Genomic DNA, 16,296 nt, shown 5'->3' on the forward strand with positions numbered 1-16,296 from the left:
CTACTTCTTCTTGTTCTTCCTCTTCCTCTTCGTCTCTTCTTTATGTTTTTCCTTTTCTTTTTCTTCTCAAAATTCACCTTACATTTTCTTCTTCTAATTATTATTATTATTATTATTATTATTATTATTATTATTATTATTATTATTATTATTATTATCATCAAAATTATTAATAGAGTCCAGATTATAAGGTTCCCAAAGATTAAGTCATTAGGATAATCGATTTTTTCTCTCTCTCTCTCTCTCTCTCTCTCTCTCTCTCTCTCTCTCTCTCTCTCTCTCTCTCCATTCCTTGCTTGGACATTCCGCCTCATTTTCCTCCTCCTCGGTGGTGTTGACAGATTGGTGTTGCAATGCTGAGAGAGAGAGAGAGAGAGAGAGAGAGAGAGAGAGAGAGAGAGAGAGAGAGAGACGCTTATAAAAGGAATGCCCCGACGATAAAATGTATTAATAGAAGTATTCAGGAAAGTTACCACTTCAGAAAAGGCAGATAAGAAGACAGTTTGTAAGCCATCCTCTATCCTTAAAGTTCCTTACATATACTCATTTCTCAAACATTTCTTAGTTTAAACACACACATATGATAAGGCTTTCGTAGAGGTTGTGTAGTGTTTTCATGAGTTTATTCATTAGCCTAGTGATAGTTTGACAAGGCCCATGCATTTTAAACATGAAAAAAGCTCTCATGAGAACCCGACTTTCGTAGAGGTTGTGTTAGTGTTTCCATAGGTTGTTTTATGAGTCTGATGGTGGTGTGACAAGGCTTCTGCACCATAAATGTAGAATCACTCATGAGAACCCGACTTTCGTAGAGGTTGTGTTAGTGTTTCCATAGGTTGTTTTATGAGTCTGATGGTAGTGTGACAAGGCTTCTGCACCATTATGAGTCTGATGGTAGTGTGACAAGGCTTCTGCACCATAAATGTAGAATCACCCATCGGAACCCGACTTTCGTAGAGGTAGTGTTATTGTTTCCATAGGTAGTTTTATGAGTCCAAGATAGTGGTAGTTTGACAAGACTTCTGCGCCATGAATGTAAAAGAAACACTGTATATATATTATTTTTTTTATAATGAGAACCCGACTTCCGTAGAGGTTATGTGTAACGTGTAAGTGTTTCCATAGGTAGTTTTATGAGTCTAAGATAGTGGGAGTTTGACAAGGCTTCTGCACTTTGAATGTAAAAAGAAACACTCATAAGAACCCGGCTTTCGTAGAGGTTGTGTTATTGTTTCTATGGATAGTTTTATGAGCCTATAATAGTGGCAGTTTGACAAGGCTACTGCACTTTGAATGTAGAAAAACACGCTCATGAGAATCCGACTGTCATAGAAGTTGTGTTAGTGTTTCCACTTTGAATGTAGAAAAACACGCTCATGAGAATCCGACTGTCATAGAAGTTGTGTTAGTGTTTCCATGGGTAGTTTTATGAGCCTAGTGATAGTTTGACAAGACTTCTGCACCATGAACGTAAAATAAAACACTCATGAAAACCCAATGTATCTCCTGTGGCCTTTGAAAATAGTTGTGAGGTTGTGTTAGTATATCCATGGGTAGTTTTACGAGCCTAGTGATGGTTTGACAAGACATCTGCACCATGAACGTAAAAAAACACTTATGAGAACCCAACTAATCTTCATTGTAGCCTTGGAAAACATTGATTGTGAGAGCCAAAAGCGACTGAGCATATGATTAGCCTACTGTTTCCTTTCGTACCATTATGGCAACACTGAAGCATAGCATATCACGATTTCGGCAACAACAACAACAACACCTCCACCACCAACTCCAACAACAACAACAATAAGATGATAATAATGTATAATAACAATAATTTTCCTCTTATATCACTTGTTTGTGCCTCCTAGACTGGCTGGCGCGCCCTTGTTAATATTATCTTTATTTTTATGCAGGGAAGAAAGAGAGGGAGGGAAGGGGAAGGAAGGAAGGAAGAGGAGGAGGAGGAGGAGGGTGGATTTAAATGTCCGTTTCTTTTACTGTTTCTTTCATCTTTTCTTTTGTTTTCTTCTTTTCTTCATCTTTTCATGTTTCTCCTTTCCTTCTTCCTTGCTTTCTTGTATTTCCTTCTTTCCTTTTTCTTACTCTCGTATCTCCTTTCCTTCTTCCTTCTTTTCTTGTCTTTTTTTTTCATCCTTTCGTCTTTCTCCTTTTCTTTCCTTTTTTTCATATTTCTCCTTTCCTCCTTCCTTCTTTTCTTGTCTTCTCTTTTTCATCCTTTCATCTTTCTCCTCTCCTTCCTTCTTTTCTTTTCTTTCCTTCTTTCCTTTTTTCATATTTCTCCTTTCCTTCTTTCTTCTCTCCACCTTTTCATATTCCGCCTTTCTGTTATATAATTTTGCATCCTCCTCCTCGTCTTCCTTCTTATCCATCTCTTTTATTGCTTCCTCTTCTGTTATTCTCTTCTTTCCTTCTTTCATATTCATTCTTTTATTTCTATTACTTATTTATCCTGCTCTCCTCTTCCTCCTCCTCCTCCTCAGTGTTTGTTTTCCTTCCTATTTTTCCTTCTGTTTATTCCTTCTTCTCTCGTCTGTCCTTTGATTTTTTTCCTTCTTCCTTTCGTCTCCTCCATTCTTCCTTTATTGTTTTTTCTTCCTCTTCCTCCTGTTTATTTATTCTTCTCTCGTCTTTCTTTCGTCGCCTTGTCTTTTTTCTCATTTTTTTCCTTCCTTATTTTCCTTCTGTTTACATTTTCTCTCATCTGTTCTTTCATTTTTTCCTTCCCAGCTTTCACCATCTTTTCTTTTTTCTCATAATTTGCTATGTTTTTTTTCTTCCTTTTGTTTATTCCTTCTTTCATCTGTACATTATTTTTCCCTTCCTCTTTCTGCTCCTCCTTAATATTCGCTCTTATTTTTTCTTCCTTCTTTTTCTACTGTTTACTCCTTCACCTCTCCCCTCCAACTCTTCCTTTCGTACCCTTTCCTTCCTTCCTCCTCCTCCTCCTCCTCCTCCTCCTTGCTTCCATCAGTTATCTTCTTATGTGGCAGTGTTTCTTCTCTTCCTCCTTCCTTCCACTTAAAAATATGAATAAATAAACGTGTAAAAAAGAAGAAAATAAGAGCATTGTGTAACTCAGGAAAAAAATGGTCGCTCTGGAATTTAGAAAGTGCTGAAGAATATTATGAAAGATTTACTACTACAGAGAGAGAGAGAGAGAGAGAGAGAGAGAGAGAGAGAGAGAGAGATGCCACTTACAGTAACCCTCTTTTCTATCTTACCTTCTCTCTCTCTCTCTCTCTCTCTCTCTCTCTCTCTCTCTCTCTCTCTCTCTCTTAGCAGGAAATAACCCAGCACGTCTCACTGTTTTTCCCTTATCTAGTTTTTCTTCCTCCTCCTCCTCCTCCTCCTCCTCCTCCTCCTCTTACATCTCCATCTCTTCGTCGTGCTCCTCCTCCTTTTCCTCTTTCCTTTCGTTTTCCTCTTTCTCAGCTTATTCCTCCTCCTCCTCCTCCTCCTCCTCCTCTTACATCTCCATCTCTTCCTCTTCCTCCTCCTCCTTTTCCTCTTTCCTTTCGTTTTCCTCTTTCTGTAACAGCTTGAAATTTCTTCTCTTCCTCCTCCTCCTCCTCCTCCTCCCCCTTCTCCTGCTCTTTCTCTTCATCCCATTCATCTTCCTTTTATATTTTCTTCCGCCTTTCTCCTTCTCTAACACCTTCTATATCCTCCTCCTCCTCCTCCTCCTCCTCCTCTTCATCCCGTTCATCTTCCTTCTCTTTCCTTCCGTCTTCCTCCTTTCTAACAGCTTCTATACCCCCTCCTCCTCCTCCTCCTCCTCCTCTCACCTCCTCTCCTTATTTTTACAGAACGTGACCGCAACACCTTGGTAAGTAAGGAAGGAAGGAAGGAAAAAGGAAGAAAGAAGGAAACAAGGAAGAGAGAAAACAAGGGAGGAAGACGGCACCATTATGCCTCCTCTTCCCCTTCTTCCTCCTCCTCCTCTTCTTCCTCTTCCTCCCCTGATTTAAGAGGATGAACAGCCCACCGTTGGAAGGAGGAGAAGGACCTTGCGAGATCCTGCAGGATGCGTGAGTAGAGAGAGAGAGAGAGAGAGAGAGAGAGAGAGAGAGTTGGCACCGTTCTTTCATAGTGCCAACCCTCTTTTCCTCCCCCTCGTGTGTGTGTGCGTGTGTGTGTGTGTGTGTGTGTGTGTGTGTGTGTTATTTTGTACACATGTGGCGAACCGCGCTGATGAAGGTATAGTAGATCGAGGTAGCTCTCTCTCTCTCTCTCTCTCTCTCTCTCTCTCTCTCTCTCTCTGTGGGATTCAAGTCGTAAAAGTTAAATAAAAGAAATAATTAGTGGTATTAATTTTGCATAACCTCTCTCTCTCTCTCTCTCTCTCTCTCTCTCTCTCTCTCTCTCTCTCTCTCTCTCAAGGTCATAGGTCAGGAGAGTGAAGGTCAGCTATTTTCCTCCGTCAGGCCAGGTAAGAGAGAGAGAGAGGCAACATCGCATGACCTTTCCTCTCTCCCTACCTCCCCCTCCTCCCCCTCCATTTACTTTTCCCCTCTTTCCCTCCTCCTCCTCCTCCTCCTCCTCCTCCCTCGTTATTTCACTCACTCCCCTCCTTCTCTTCCCCTCTTCCTCCTTCCCTCACCATCCCTCTTGCTCTTTCCCTTCCCCTCATTCCCTCTCTTCCTTTCCCCTCCTCCTCTCTTCCCTTCTCTTCTCTCCCTCGTTCCTCTTTAGCACTTCATCCCACGTTCTTTCCTCCTCCTCCTCCTCCTCCTCCTCTTTCTTCTTCTCCCCTCATTAGTGTGAAGAAATTTCTATCGTATTCCCTTCATGATGATTTCCCACCTCCTCCTCCTCCTCCTCTTCCACCTCCTTTTCCACCTCCTCCTCCTCCTCTGGTCGTCACTCATCGATTTGTGACGCTGCATATACGTTCACCTGAGAAGAGAAGGAGGAGGAGGAAGAGGAGAGAAGGAGGAGGTTCATGTGTATCCTAATATATCCTTCATCAGCTCCTCCTCATCCTCCTCCTCCTCTCATCTTCCCCCTCTTCCTCCTCCTCCCTCATAATACCATCTCTATTACCTAACCACACACACACACACACACACACCATTCTTTCACCCACACAATAGCACACATACATTACCTCCCCCCCCCCCTCTCTCTCTCTCTCTCTCTCTCTCTCTCTCTCTCTCTCTCTCTCTCTCTCTCTCATCCACATTTTCTTTGCAGGGGACAAGGTGGACTAACTCTTCTAAACAGTGGAGAAGGAAGACTCGAAGCAAGGATTGAAGGAAGGACCGGCAGTGGAGGGGGAGGGGGGAAGGTAGGGGGTGGAGGAGTGGAGGATGTGGGCATTGGGGGTATGGTGACGGGGTTGGAAGGGGGGCAGGGGTGGCAGGGAGGGGGGCCGAGGGTAGGGAACACGGCACAAGACGCCCTCTCCCTGCTGCAAGGCGATCTGGTTCCTCATACGAATTTCACGCACACCTTTCTGAAGAGTATCCTGACCTCCATTGACAGCAAGGACCCGGGTGAGTGTATTTTTTTATTTTTTTTTATTTATTGCTTTTCTCATCTTTTTTACTTTCATTTCATCATTCCTCCTTCGCCACACGTTTATTTATTCTTCGTTTTTTTCCCCCTTTTTGTTTATTCGCCTTTTATCTTGACGTCTAATTCTGACAGCAAGGACCCGGGTGAGTGTTTTATTGGATGGAGTTTATTGCTTTTCTCATCTTTTTTTTACTTTCATTTTATTTTTATCATTCCTCTTTCGCTACAGTTTATTTATTCTTCGTTTTCTTCCCTCTTTTAATTATTTTCCTATTATCTTGACGGCTTGGTTGATTCCTTCTCTCAATTGCCCTTTCGTTTCTCCCTTCCTCCCTTGCCTTTTCATTTTTTTTTCATCCTTCTCTGCCTTTTTTTATATTCATTCTCCTTTTGACCTCCATTGACAGCAAGGCCCCGGATGAGTCTTGGTTGATTCCTTCTCTCAACTGTTCTTTCGTTTTTTTTCCTACTAACATGTATTGACAGCAAGGCCCCGGATTTTCCCTTCCTCCCTTGCCTTTTCATTTTTTTTCATTCTTCTCTACTTTTTTTTATTCATTTTCCTACTAACATGTATTGACAGCAAGGCCCCGGATGAGTCTTTGGTTGATTCCTTCTCTCAACTGTCCTTTCGTTTTTCCCTTCCTCCCTTGCCTTTTCATTTTTTTTCATTCTTCTCTACTTTTTTTTATTCATTTTCCTACTAACATGTATTGACAGCAAGGCCCCGGATGAGTCTTTGGTTGATTCCTTCTCTCAACTGTCCTTTCGTTTCATTTTTTTCATTCTGCTCTACTTTTTTTTATTCATTTTCCTACTAACATGTATTGACAGCAAGGCCCCGGATGAGTTCTTTTGATGGATCCTTCCCCCAACTGTCTTTGTTTTTTCCTTCCCCTCTCTTTTTCATTTTTTTTTTTCATCCTATTATTTATTTACTTATTTATTTATTTTATATTTTTATTTTTTTTACTCGTTCTCCTTTTGACGTGTATTGACAGCAAGGACCCGAGTGAATCTTGGTTTGTTCCTTCTCTCATTTTTTTTGTCCTTTTAGTTCCTCCTTCCTCCTTCCCCACCTCATTGATTGTCTTCCCTTGATCTTTTCCTTTCCTGTATTCATTCTTCTTTTATCATGACGTCCATTGACAGCAAGGACCCGGGTGAGTCTTGGTTTATTCCTTCTCTCATCTGTCCTTTCATTTCTTTCTTCATCCTTCGCCTCCATGTATTTTCTTCCTTCTTTTCCTTCTTTTCATTCATTCTTCTTTTAACTCTCTTCCTTTCATATCTTCCTTTCCTTTTATTTATTTCTTCATCTTTCGCCTCCTCATTTTTTCTTCCTTCTTTTCCTTCGTTTTATTCATTCTTCTTTTAATTCTCTTCCTTTCGTATCTTCCCTTCCTTTCCTTCTCTTCCACCTCCATCATTCTCTCCTCCTCCTTGCTCGGTAACAGTCTTATCACGGAGTCTTGATATCAGTCGTATTATGGAGTTCATTGTTACACGACTTGTTTTGCAATATTCTTGTTCTTGGTATATATTGGTAATTATGAACGTGAAGTGGAAGTATGAATTTAATTGTTTATACTAACTTGTGTTCTCTCTTTCTCCACCATTACCACCATCACCATCATCATCAACCTGCAGTGGTGGCGAACGCGTGGCTTGAGACTCTACTGGATGTGATAGATCTGCTTCCTCGAGACGTGATCAGGGAGGAGGTAAGACAAGGGTGAAGGGTAATGGGGAAAGGAGTTAAGGGAAGATCATGGGTAGGGAGGGTAAGATAGAAAGGTAGGGGGAAGGTAAAGGAGAGAGGTAAAGGAAAGTAGGGGAAGGTAGAGAGAGGTAAAGGAAAGTAGGGGAAGGTAGAGAGATGTAAAGGAAAGATAAGGGATAAGGGAGATATGATATGATAAAAGTATGAAAAAAGTGCAGTCTCGCATAACAGTATACACACACATACATATATATAATGCACATGTTTTACTTAGTTCAATAGAAAAGAATGCAAATTAAAAGAACAGTCATGGAAAGGAACACACACACACACACACACACACATTCACACAGGTCTTATTTTATTAAAGGAAGGAAGGAAGGAAGGAAGTCATTAGAATTTTTTGGTGATGTCAAGGTTGCTACACACACACACACACACACACACACACACACACACACACACAATGGAACAGAGGAAGCCATAAATCACTGTAATTTAAACTAATGACTGCAGTATTACCAAGAGTTGTATTTGCAGCAAGTGATAGAATTATTATTATTATTATTATTATTATTAGCTTTATTATTTGTAGGAGAAAAAGGAAAAGGAAGAGTAATAGTTGTAAAGATATAAGAGAAAAGACAGTATAGATAATAACTCTCTCTCTCTCTCTCTCTCTCTCTCTCTCTCTCTCTCTCTCTCTCTCTCTCTCTCTCTCTCTCTCAGATCCTCTCCTTAGCCGTAACCAAAGGACAGTCACAGCAAGTGTCCGCCCGACTGGCCGCCTGCAAGCTCATAGGAAAGATCGCCACCAAGTTTGAGCCTTTTTTGTAAGTATATATTGTAGTGTCTGTGTGTGTGTGTGTGTGTGTGCGTGTGTGTGTGTGATAAAGTATGGGAAATGACAATCTGAACTCAGTCCTGTGAAATTACAATCAAATAAGAATGCTCACACACACACACACACACACACACACACACACACACACACACACACATCTGCTAAAAAAAACTGACTTATCATTACTCAGTTGCTTTTAAAATCACACACACAATTATCGACAAACCTATCTTTTTCTCACCTTTCTCTCCCATCCCCAGACTGAAGACCGAGGTGGTGGGCGTGGTGCAGAGTCTGTGTCAGGATGTGTGCGGGGAGGTGCGGGGCAGCATGTGCGGCCAGCTGGCGGCGGTGGCGAGGGGGCTAGGCCTGGACGCCACCAAGACACACATCCTCCCTGAGCTGGTGGACCTGTGCTCGGACGAGGAGACAAGCGTGAGGCTGGCCGGGATTAACACTGTGGTCCTGATGATTCCGCTACTTGATGATGGTAAGAGAAAGTGTTTTTTCTATTTATTTTTACTTCTTTCCTTTGTTTATGATTTTTTTTCCATTTTTCAGACTTTCCAAAATCTGTAGAGTACATTTTCTGCTATTTTTGCATTTTTTGACATATACTAAAACAATTTCCAAAATTTATTTTTCTTTTTTCAAATCGTTCAAAATCTATTAAGCATTTCCGTTACTATTTTTGCATTTCACCGCCTATTAATCTTTCCATTTTATCTCATTTTCTTCTTCAATGTAAGGCTGATGTTTTCATTGTAAAGCATATGTATTTGTATTAGATGTTTCCCTTTTTTTAATGTATTCTTCACACTAGAGAATGACATATTTTCTATCCTCTCTCTTCATCCCCACAAATATCACCCCATCACACTAACCTATCACCCTTTCTTCAGAGACAAGAGTGGGAACGCTGGTGCCCCTCGTGAAGAAGGTGTGCGAGAGGGCGCTGAGGGTGGAAGATGCGTCGCTGCCTGTCACCGCTCACCTCCTGGGTCGTCTGTGTCACGGGCTGCACGGTAAGGCCTGACAAGGGTTGATGGAAGGTCCTAGGGTGATAGACTTGGTTTAACAGGGTATTATTTTTTTTATAAAGGTTCCAACTCTTCATTTTTCTTCTAACTTAATTTTGTACCTCTTAATATTTGTTTGATGAGCGATCTGAATGTGATAGGCTTAGGAAGGAGGCAATGATAAAGGTTTTGACTTAACAGGTTAGGTTTTTATCAAGATTTCAACTCTCCATGTTTCCCACTAACTTTAATTTTTTTCCTTTTAATATTTATTTGATGGAAGCTCTGAGGGTGATAGGCTTAGGAAGGATAGAAAGGAGGCAATGGTGAAGGTTGAGATTTAATAGGTTATGTTTTTATAAAGATTCTAACTTAATTTTTGCACTGACTTTAAACTCCTTCCTATTACACACCAATTAGTTCTTTTATTCCTCTTTCTCACCCACAGATGAGCTCACAGAGGAACAGAAGAGCTGGTTCCTTAACTTCTACTGCACCCTGGCCAAGCTGGGACTGCCCGACTGCAAGAAAACTGAGCTGCCTGTAAGTTCTGAGTTGATTGTTTTGTTATAGTGGCCGTGGTGTTAGTTCATGTAAGGGTTTTAGTGTTTATATGGAGTCTTTGAGCTCTTGGATTATTATTTATTTTCCACTTTTCATTGTTTTCTCATATATATTAATGTTTTTTTAATGATTGTTGTATTAAGTTGATTTCAGAGCCTGACTTTGATCACTTTTTAGTACAATTTTGGTCTTGATTCACTCTTTTTCATATTTTTCATTGTTTTCTGATATTAATTGATTTTTTTTATAATGATTGTGGTATTGAGTTGATTTCAGAACCAGACTTTTATTGTGGGGATTCGAACCCGCATCGTCCAGCACGTGGTGAATGTAGGCCCACACACTAACCACTCAGCCACTGCCAACCCAAACTCCCATTCACTCATCTATCCATTCATTTTTCATTGTTTTCTGATATCAATTCTTAATTATAATGTTTGTGATGTTAAGCTGATTTATAGGACTTTTCACACTGAGGCACTATAGGGTGTTTACAAGCTTTACATTTGCCATTACTCTGGACGTTCAAACCACCTCTCACCCCTCGTTCACCCCCCCACAGATGCCAGACTTGGTTGCCGAGGTTCGCAGTGGAGAATACGAGGCTGAGTGTCGGCAGCAGTGTGCGTACAACCTCCCGTGTATGGTGGCGTTCGCTGGCGGCTCAACCACCTACCGCACCAGCCTCCACTCCACTGTGTCCTCCCTCCTCACCGACCCCAGCCACCAAGTGCGGGTGACGGTGGCGGCTGCGTTCCATCAGGTATGTTTGTGGGTGGGTGGGTGAATGGATGGTTTATTTTTATTTTTTATTTTTTATTTTTTTCCCAGTAGAGGAGACAGTGCAAGGGCGTAAAAAAAAATAATAATGATAAAAAAAAATTAAAAAGCCTGCTACTTACTGCTCCTGAATAGAGTAGCGTGGCCAAAAAGAGATGAGTGAATGTGAGTAAAGGTAAGTCATCCTCACTAATTCCAGCTGGCAGTTGTGGGTGTCTGTGGCAGCTGCATTTCACCACCTACGCTTGTGAATGAATGAATGAATAAGTGGATAAATAAGTGAGCGAGTGGATGAATGGAAAGGCTGAGTATGTTTTTAGAGAGTGGAGTGAAGAATAAATAGGAATTTCAATAGTCTGAGAATGAGAGAATAAAAAAAAACTAGCTCATGGAAGAATAGAAAGAGAATTAATGAACGAAATCAATAATCAATCGATCAGTAATAAATAATAATCAAATCAACCCCTCTTTCGGCCACCTCTTTGGATTCTTTTTAAGAGCAGCGAGTAGCGGGCTTTTTTTATTATTGTTTCCTTTTTTTAGTGCCCTTGAGCTGTCTCCTTTGTTGTAAGAAAAAAAAAAAAATCACACACTACAACCTTCTCTTCCTTGACAGCTCTGCACTCTGGTGGGGGCTGAGGTGGGGCTGCTGAAGGAAGGGCTGCTGCAGTTGTTAAGGTCTGACAGCCTGGAGGTACTGGCCGCCCTCACCCCTAACCTCCCAAACATCATCTCCACCATGCATCGCCACAACGCCATCGCCCCTCAGTCTCCGGTGGGTCCTTGAAATCGTGTGTGTGTTATTTGAAATGTTAAAGATTGTGAAGTCACCCATACAAATTTGAGAAGGTAGTCATTTTCTGTAGTGGAAAGAAATGTTAACTATTTTTTTCTCGTTTCATGTATGATGTATTCTTTTATCTATGATTAATAAGGTATTTGGTTATCTATATTTAGTTTAGTCAGCCCTTTACATAACATATTCATTAATGGCATACTCAGTCATCTCAGACCTCATAGGATAATTTTTTTAGCCCTCACAAACATCACATGATAGGTTTTAAAGACCCACTTAGCGATTATTTGTGTGTCCATATATTAGGCTACTTATTCTTGTAGTTTTTCTAGCCCCCAGTCATCCCTTGTCCCCCTTTAGTGTTACTTGTGCATTCATATACTTCTTTGGTTATACAGCCGTCCCTCATATAGTTCGGTTTCGGTTTTATGTGGATTTTCATAGAAGATTTTTTTAGGATTTTTAAATTTCCCGACGAGAAGGAAATTTAAAGATCCTAAAAAGATCTTCTATGAAAATCCGTATAAAATCGAAACTGAACTATTGGAAACCGTACTATTTGAGGGACGACTGCATATTGATTCTAGCCCCAGTCAGTGTTTATTTATGGTGTAGATCCTAACATGCCTCCTCTAACCTTCATCTCTGTGCCATCAGCGTGGGGAGCTCCTGGAGGTGGTCGGGGCGGTGAAGCAAGGCGAGGAGACCATCAGCATCACCAGCATGTGGCGGGTGCATGCCGAGTGCCTGACCCAAGCCGCAGCGCTGGCCCCCTGCCTGCCCCCGGACCTGCTCTTCACCCAGCTTGTGCCCCTCATGGTGGTCAGGATGCAGACAGCCGTGAGTGTCATCCGTTTTCTCTTGGTGGCTGTTTCCTGTGTAGCTCATCCTGTTATTCTTAAGTCTTTTTCCTCTTTGCTTGCTTTCATTATACTTTTCTCAGCTTTATTTCTCCCTTTTTCTTATTTCCCTTGCTACTTTAATCTCCCTCCTCTTTATTCAATCCTGTAATTATAAGCTTTTTCCTCATCTTAACTTTCCCTGCTCCATTTTGTCTGCTCCTGTGTACCTCCCCCTCTTAACACTCCCTATCACTCCCTCTCTCTTCCTATCTTAAAATTCCAATTGTCTCTTCCCCTTCCTTCCTCTTCCAGTATCTCAACTCTCCTTGTCTCTCCCTGTTCCTTCCTCAATATCTCCTCCGCATTTCAATTCTCCCTCACCCTTCCTCCCTCTTCCCCTGTACCTCCTCCACATCTTTACTCTCCTTGTCTCCCTGTTCCTTCCTCAATATCTCCTCTGCATTTCAATTCTCCCTCACCCTTCCTGCCTCTTCCAGTATCTCAGCTCTCCTTGTCTCTCCCTGTTCCTTCCTCAATATCTCCTCCGCATTTCAATTCTCCCTCACCCTTCCTGCCTCTTCCCCTGTACCTCCTCCACATCTTGACCCTCCATGCTTCTCCCTGTCTATTCCTATTCACATACTCTCACTCCATCACAGTCGCAGTTAACCCATTAGCAGTGACGGGCCAAATTTGTGGCTTAACCATGTACCAGCGACAGGCCAAATTTGTGGCTTTACCATGTACCAGCGATGGGCCAAATTTGTGGCTTTACCGTATACCAGCGATGGGCCAAATTTGTACCATGATAAAGACCCCCCAAAATAGCTGATGCATAAACTGATCACAAATACGTTGATACATATTATGAAATGGTTTGCATGAGTGATGATTTTTTCTCATTTTTCTCGCCTAGAGGGACCTTTAAGAAACATGGGCCCTGCAGCTACCGGGTTAAAATAGCCATAAAAATAACCCATTCCAACCTGTTCACCTTTTATTCCTTCACCTGAGCCATCCTCCACCTTCCAATCCTCATCCTGCCTCCACTCTACTCCCCTGCAGAGGCCCATACCCTGCCGCCTTGCTGCCGCCAGGACCCTGCTAGTGTTCCTAGACCACATGACCTCCACGGAACACAGGGAACACATCTGCAACACCCTCATCTCTGGTGGGTCTGAAGACTTGATATGTTGTGTTATGCATATAGAAATGGTTCAGGATTTATTTATTTATTTATTTATTTTTTTTTTTTATTTATTTTTTTTGTGTGTGTGTGTGGAATTTCTCCCCTTCTATGTTTTCTTTTCCTTCCTCTTTTTCCGTTCCTTGAGCCTTTCCTTTCCCGTCCTCTCCTTTCTTTCTCTTTCTCAATTTTCTATTCACTGCACTCATTTTCTCCCTTCCTTTGAATCCTTTCCTCTCATTACCTTCTTTTATCATCACACTCATTTCTTCTGTTACTTTTTTCTTACTTTTCTTTTAATCTTTTCTATCCATGGCACTTTTTCTTCCTTGTGTTGATGCCTTTCCTCTTGTCCTTTCCTCTCCTTCCCTTCCTATGTCATTTTACTCATTCCGTCCATCACTTTCCCCGTGCCGTGCAGAGTTTTGTGAGGGCAACAGCTGCCACAAGAGGATGCTGTTCCTTAACATTGCCACGATGATCCTCGAGATGTTCTCCAAGCTGTTCTTCAAGACGTACTTCTTCAGGCCACTCCTCTCCCTGCACAGTGAGTTGTCAGGATGTTGAGGTGACAGTTGTGTTCTTATTTCCACTTTCATAACTTTTATTTTTATTATCACTCATTGTTCTGCCATTGTTGTCAGCAGCATTATGATTTTCCTTAATTAAAACAGGGGTAAACAGTTTTTCTACTGTATAGGAAGCAGCTCAAGGGAAAAAAGATAAACAAAAAACAAGAATTCCTGCTAAGTGCTACTCCTTAAAAGTAAATAAAAGAGAGGGTCAGTTTCAGATTGAGAGGTGTCTTGATACTCTCTTCCTGAAATAGTTCAAGTCATAGGCAAGTAAATCAATCCAAAGTAACAATTTAGGGGATCAATGAAGACACCCATTACGTCATAAACAACTATAAGCGACTTAAAGATGTATTGTTTCTGTTCTCCAGGTGACCGAGTTCCCAACATTCGTCTGAAGCTGGTAACACTGCTACCCCAGATGAAGGCCACACTCTCCCTGCCAGAGGACAAGACCAGACTGCAGGTGTGTGTATTGAGGGGGAGGGAGAGGAAGCAATAGAAAGAGTGGGAAGGGACAGTAGTAAAGGAAAGAAGGGAGGAAGGTGGTTGAGAAAGATAGAGAAGCTTACCGGCAAGAGGTATAGAAAGGTGTAGAGAAGGGAAATAGGAGAAGTAGAAAAGAATGGAGGGAAATGTAAAAAAAATCAGTAGTAAATGTGGAGAAGATGTAGAGAGATGTAGAGAGTAGTAGTAGATGTAGAGAAGGGAAATAGGAGTAGACAAGAAGGAGAAAAATGTAAAAAGCAAGAAGGAGTAGTAGATAGTGAAAGAAAAGAGGAAGGGGAAACTGTGTTGGAAAAAAGAAGAAAGATTGACACGCTTATCGAGGAGAGTCAGAAGAATGAACAGGGAGAAGAAACAGGCAAACACAAGACTCGACTTCAACAGGAGTGCATACAGTAGATGATGAATATATGATGGAAGAGTAATGTGTATGTCCATTTCATTCATACCAATAATTTCCCGTGGCAGGAGCTGGAAACAGTGGTGGGCAGCCTCCTTGTGAGCGAGGGCGACCGTGATGTGTCTGCGGCCGTCTCCACCACCATCAGCCTCTTGGACAAGATTGAGGTGTGCGAGAGTCAGGTATGTGCCCCCCGACACACACACACACACACATACACATAAAGAAATATAGCTTCCCGCAAAGAAATATAGAGGTTTGGAACAGACTTAGTGAGGATGTAGTATCGGCGAGGAGTGTGCAAAGCTTTAAGGAAAAGTTGGATAAATGTAGATACGGAGACGGGACCACACGAGTGTAAACCCCAGGCCCTGTAAAACTACAACTAGGTAAATACACACACACACACACACATACACACTTACATATATTTTCATTTTTCATCGTTCAGTTTTGGAAAGTGAATTTTCTTGCATCTTTTCCACCTGTGTGTTTGCATGTGTGTAGTATGTTCATATCTACCAAGTATATGAATGCATGCTCACACAAACGCAAAGACAACGTATAAAGATTAAAAACAATTGATTTCCCAAAGTAAACAATGCAAAAATAATAAATAAGTCAAAGGAATTCAGTGATAAAATGTGATGAAATACAGGACACTATAAATTTGACTCAACCCTTCAAAAAATACAACTAGAAAAAACAAAATTCAAAAACAAGTAGATGATAACACACACAGATCCATAAACTCACACAGATTATACATATTGACAAGCAGACATACAAACCCAAACAAGGAATGACACGAGTACTTACCATTGTTTTGGGTCCCTGCAGAGAGGGTCTCCAGAGGGTGAATCAGCTGGGCAGGAGGGAGAGGACGAGAGGAAGGAGAAGCAGGACCAAAGAACAATTGGAGACACAAAGGGCGAGGAGAAGAAGTCTGGAGGTAAACATGTAAAAAGAGTGCATGAAGAAATAAAAAGGACTACATGTATTGAGAGAGATGATAAGACATGCAGCAGTGGATACAGGTCTCTGTGTATCCTATAGTGAAACCAAATTGTCGAGTCCGTTTTGGCATTGGCTCCCACAGGTCCATTTCTCCCCTCTGCTCTGCCACACAGTCCCAACACCTATTTTTTCCCGCAGGAGCCTACGCCAGACCGGCCTCAACATATTTGGAAGACTATACTGTAGCTTATTGTTCTTAAATCACTCCTTACCTCATTCTCTTCCCACCACACACACAGAGGGAGGCAAGAACAACAACAGGGGCGAGGGGGATACGCTCGGTGAGAGGCGCTCAGCAAACCGTTCGTCCAGCCGGCGCAGCACATCGGGGGTGACGCGCCTGCCGCCCTACCTAGAGAGACGCCGCAGCAACTCGCATGCCCCCAAGCAGCCGCCAGATGAACCCACCATCCTGCGGTAAGTCCATGGAAGGTTACTTTTCTTTGTTTCTTGTTATCCTTGTTTTGGGGTATGTTAGTGTATTTTACCCCCTTATATTTTCTTG

The 16,296-nt window shown here is 41.8% G+C and overlaps 1 protein-coding gene across 1 annotated transcript in view; it reads left to right on the forward strand.

The window, feature by feature from the left end:
• LOC126996987 (serine/threonine-protein phosphatase 4 regulatory subunit 4-like) overlaps positions 1 to 16,296 on the forward strand; it is a 32,850-nt gene that overhangs the window by 3,511 nt on the left and 13,043 nt on the right. The window contains exons 2-17 of the mRNA XM_050857999.1: positions 3,828 to 4,049; positions 5,215 to 5,516; positions 7,189 to 7,262; positions 7,991 to 8,094; positions 8,366 to 8,595; positions 9,008 to 9,130; positions 9,573 to 9,667; positions 10,251 to 10,451; positions 11,085 to 11,243; positions 11,922 to 12,104; positions 13,172 to 13,277; positions 13,714 to 13,839; positions 14,239 to 14,333; positions 14,843 to 14,956; positions 15,615 to 15,726; positions 16,031 to 16,208. Of these exons, the coding sequence (XP_050713956.1) occupies positions 3,994 to 4,049; positions 5,215 to 5,516; positions 7,189 to 7,262; positions 7,991 to 8,094; positions 8,366 to 8,595; positions 9,008 to 9,130; positions 9,573 to 9,667; positions 10,251 to 10,451; positions 11,085 to 11,243; positions 11,922 to 12,104; positions 13,172 to 13,277; positions 13,714 to 13,839; positions 14,239 to 14,333; positions 14,843 to 14,956; positions 15,615 to 15,726; positions 16,031 to 16,208 (2,258 nt within the window). The 5' untranslated portion in view covers positions 3,828 to 3,993. The remainder of the gene's footprint in view (positions 1 to 3,827; positions 4,050 to 5,214; positions 5,517 to 7,188; positions 7,263 to 7,990; positions 8,095 to 8,365; positions 8,596 to 9,007; positions 9,131 to 9,572; positions 9,668 to 10,250; positions 10,452 to 11,084; positions 11,244 to 11,921; positions 12,105 to 13,171; positions 13,278 to 13,713; positions 13,840 to 14,238; positions 14,334 to 14,842; positions 14,957 to 15,614; positions 15,727 to 16,030; positions 16,209 to 16,296) is intronic.

The sequence above is a fragment of the Eriocheir sinensis genome, chromosome 11, assembly GCF_024679095.1.
Source record: "Eriocheir sinensis breed Jianghai 21 chromosome 11, ASM2467909v1, whole genome shotgun sequence".
NCBI lineage: Eukaryota > Metazoa > Arthropoda > Malacostraca > Decapoda > Varunidae > Eriocheir > Eriocheir sinensis.